The sequence below is a fragment of the Aplysia californica genome, unplaced genomic scaffold, assembly GCF_000002075.1.
Source record: "Aplysia californica isolate F4 #8 unplaced genomic scaffold, AplCal3.0 scaffold00881, whole genome shotgun sequence".
In the NCBI taxonomy this organism is placed as follows: Eukaryota; Metazoa; Mollusca; class Gastropoda; order Aplysiida; family Aplysiidae; genus Aplysia; species Aplysia californica.
Window position 1 is genome coordinate 13,691 of NW_004798151.1, and position 891 is coordinate 14,581.

At 37.6% G+C, this 891-nt stretch overlaps 1 protein-coding gene across 1 annotated transcript in view; it reads left to right on the forward strand.

The window, feature by feature from the left end:
- Positions 1–891, forward strand: part of LOC101851450 — a gene marked incomplete at its 5' end in the record, with an annotated part of 26,195 nt that overhangs the window by 12,046 nt on the left and 13,258 nt on the right. Inside the window, 1 exon segment of the mRNA XM_035972868.1 lies at positions 185–255. Within this exon segment, the coding sequence (XP_035828761.1) occupies positions 185–255 (71 nt within the window).

The following is an 891-nucleotide window of genomic DNA, read 5'->3' on the forward strand; positions in this document are numbered from 1 at the left end:
CTCCGAAAAAAAAATCCTATTAAAACCCATAAATAAACTTTTAAAAAAACAACCCAAAAACATTTTTAAAACACATGAAGTCAAATGTACATTTGTTTATTTTAACTACCCAATAAACCAAAAATGAAAAAAGAAACCATTAAAAAAATCGATATACTTTAGCTGTTTGTTTTTGTCGTAACAGAGCGGAGGTACAGACTCCATCCGGCGTTCCCACCGTTGTCATTCCTGACGTTGGGGTCATCACAGCATCAGGTGAGTTTTGTCGTCAGTGAAGTACCTTTAAAAAAAAAAAAGTCCCTTGCCCATTTTTATGAGATAAACGCCATTTAATTAGTAGAAAAAAGTGCATATGATAGATCTAGTGTCCAATAGCTCCTTCTTTCCTGTCAAACATCTATCATCCTGATCTCCCCTCCTTCTACTTTATGTTTGTTACTCTCTTGTTATACCTCTAATCTTCGGCACTTATATGACCCTATTGTTTTACAAGTGCTGTAGAACTCTTACTAAAACAAACAATAGTATATTACGTGCATACTTAATATGACAAGTAACTGTTAGAGATAGAGATTCCCGGATTATAGAGGTAAGTCATTGATCTGAGAGCAATGATGATTTTAGACATAATGGTGGGGATGAGTGATGATGTGGGATTGCGTTTAAGTAATGTTAGCGTTAGTCCTATCTTCTTCTGCACCAATGAGTCACGAGGAACATGGGTACCCTCTATCCCGTTCCCTCCTGGTTACTCCCTTGTAACACCTCTATTCTTCGGCACTTATATTATGACCTTATTGTGTTGCAAGTGCCATAAAACACTTACCCAAACAAAAAAAAGCCCAACATTGACAAAATTCCCAAAACCCCCTCAGCGCCGCGCACAGCCCC